Genomic DNA, 2,092 nt, shown 5'->3' with positions numbered 1-2,092 from the left:
TAGTTCCTAGGTATTTTCCTTTAGTCTATATCCCTTCTACTTAATTGTGACGACCGGTGATATTCCCAAGGGATAAACCTGTCGTGGGGTTTATGTTGGCAGATACAACAGGGCGTGGTCTGAGCAATGATAAGTATGTCACGTTGGTGATGAGTCGGAGGTCGTAGACCGTAGACTGTAACCAGGTAATCAAGTGATCGGAATCAGAGATGAGATCGTGATAGGGATCGTAATGATTGTGTTGAAAGCTAAAGAGCTATCTAGTCTAAAGGAGTGAAATGGGGCAGCTATATATACCCAACTGCCCGTCTCTGATCGCGAGGTGCTGAGGTGATCACAGAGGTGATCACCTTGATCGATGAACGATCCGTCGAGCACCGCTCGCTTGATCGTAAGGCGATCCACCGATCACCTTTCGCATGGTCACGTGATCCTTCAGCGGTTAGTCATCCCTGGCCCGTGTCATGGCCATCCGTTGGTCGGGTCGTAACATCCGTTGGTCGGGTCGTAACATCAGGTCTCCCCCTCCCTTGGTCTTGCCCTCAAGACCTGCTTTAGCCGCCGTGTCGCATATCCTGGTCATTTCCTGCGTGAGTGTGTGCCGTTCCCTTTCTTCTTCCTTCATCATGGTCCGTCATGCCGTCTGACCGTGTTTCCAAGAAAAGGGCCAAGGCCTCGTCGTCCATCCGTTGTGGTGTCCTGCTTTCCACGATCCTTTCGAATCCCGACATTCTTACGATGCCTTCTTGCTCGGCTTGCGAGCGTCGCGGACTCCGGGAATGCCAGGTGTCGTCTTCGGATTCTGATCGCTGTGTCGAATGCGTGCGCCTTCACCTTCCCGCTGCGACGTCCAAGGGGTATCGCCGGCACAGCTTCGAAATATTGCAAATCAACACATCAAGCTCGAACGCGAGCTTGAGGAGGCCGAGGAAAAGGTTCTGCGCCTTCGAAAACAAAAGAAATTATGGTTTGAAAAGATGATGCGGGCGGTCTCCCGTGGGATCGATAACGTTGAGGAGCTGGAACGTGTCGAGAAAGAAGAGGCGGAGAAGGAGCGGCAACGAGTGGAGGAGGCGCGGCCGCCTTCCCCTCACGACGATCGGTTACCCTCGGACTTCGTCGAGGATTGGGATTCTTTGTACTCCCAGGTGTCGTTGTCTCCTTCTGTCTTAGCCCAATTTGGGTTGCTCGGGGATTCGTCGGCGCCGGAAAATCCCATTTCGTCAGGAGGTTGATCTTTGTTGATTGAATTGTCGGAGAAGCGAACCACAATGGGTCAGGTGCTTGGTGGGTTCCCATGTGTTTTCCTCAGGTCCGTATCCTTTCCATTTTACAAGGTATTCCTGTTGCTGACCTTGTTTTCTTGTGTCCAGTATTTGTTCTGCTTCGTATTCTTGATCGTCGTCGACTTCGATTTTTCCTGTGGTTTGGCGTTTCGTGGTGCTGGTTCCAATAATGAGATATGAAATATCGGGTGTATCCGCATTGTTGTTGGTAGCGAAAGTTCGTAGTTGACTTTTGAAATGGTTTTCTTGACTTTGAACGGTCCAAGTTTCTTGAAATCCAATTTGTTGCTTGGTCGTTTTGTTTTGATGTTTCGTCGTACGAGGTAGACCATGTCTCCCTCTTGAAAGATTGGTCCCTGCAATCTTTTCCGATTGTAGTGAGTGGACATTCGTTCTCTGACGAATTGAAGTTCTTGTTGCATTTCTTTATGCAATTTTCGTAGCTGATCTGCTTGCAGTATCGCTCGTTCCGCTTGTGGTCCTTGTCGAGTGACCTTGAATGCTTCTGGGTTGTATCCGTAATTGGCGTATGCTGGTGAGAGCTTGGTTGTCTCTGTGACTGAGCTGTTGTAAGCTAGTTGTGCCGTCGGTAGCCATTTAACCCAATCGTTTTGTTCGTAGCTGATGTAGCATCGTAAATATTGTTCAAGCGTTTGGTTGAGTCGTTCTGTTTGTCCATCTGTTTGTGGGTGATAAGCTGTGCTGAGCTTATGTTTCGTTCCTAATTGTGCCATGAGAGCTTGCCAAAACTTGGCCACAAATGTGCTTCCTCTGTCAGAGACAATCTCGTTCGGTAGTCCGTGATT

The 2,092-nt window shown here is 49.3% G+C and overlaps 1 protein-coding gene across 1 annotated transcript; it reads left to right on the top strand.

Annotated features, from left to right (window-relative positions):
• Positions 1 to 636: 636 nt before the first annotated feature.
• Positions 637 to 1,235, top strand: HRG_10001 (uncharacterized protein; the record flags this gene model as incomplete). The annotated part of the gene is made up of 2 exons (XM_044868472.1): positions 637 to 822; positions 873 to 1,235. The coding sequence occupies 2 exons, from the start codon at positions 637 to 639 to the stop codon at positions 1,233 to 1,235; spliced, it is 549 nt and encodes a 182-aa protein (XP_044716469.1).
• Between the last annotated feature and the right edge of the window lie 857 nt (positions 1,236 to 2,092).

Source organism: Hirsutella rhossiliensis, assembly GCF_020360975.1.
Source record: "Hirsutella rhossiliensis strain HR02 chromosome Unknown scaffold00014, whole genome shotgun sequence".
In the NCBI taxonomy this organism is placed as follows: domain Eukaryota; kingdom Fungi; phylum Ascomycota; class Sordariomycetes; order Hypocreales; family Ophiocordycipitaceae; genus Hirsutella; species Hirsutella rhossiliensis.
This window is presented reverse-complemented; position numbering and strand designations above follow the sequence as displayed.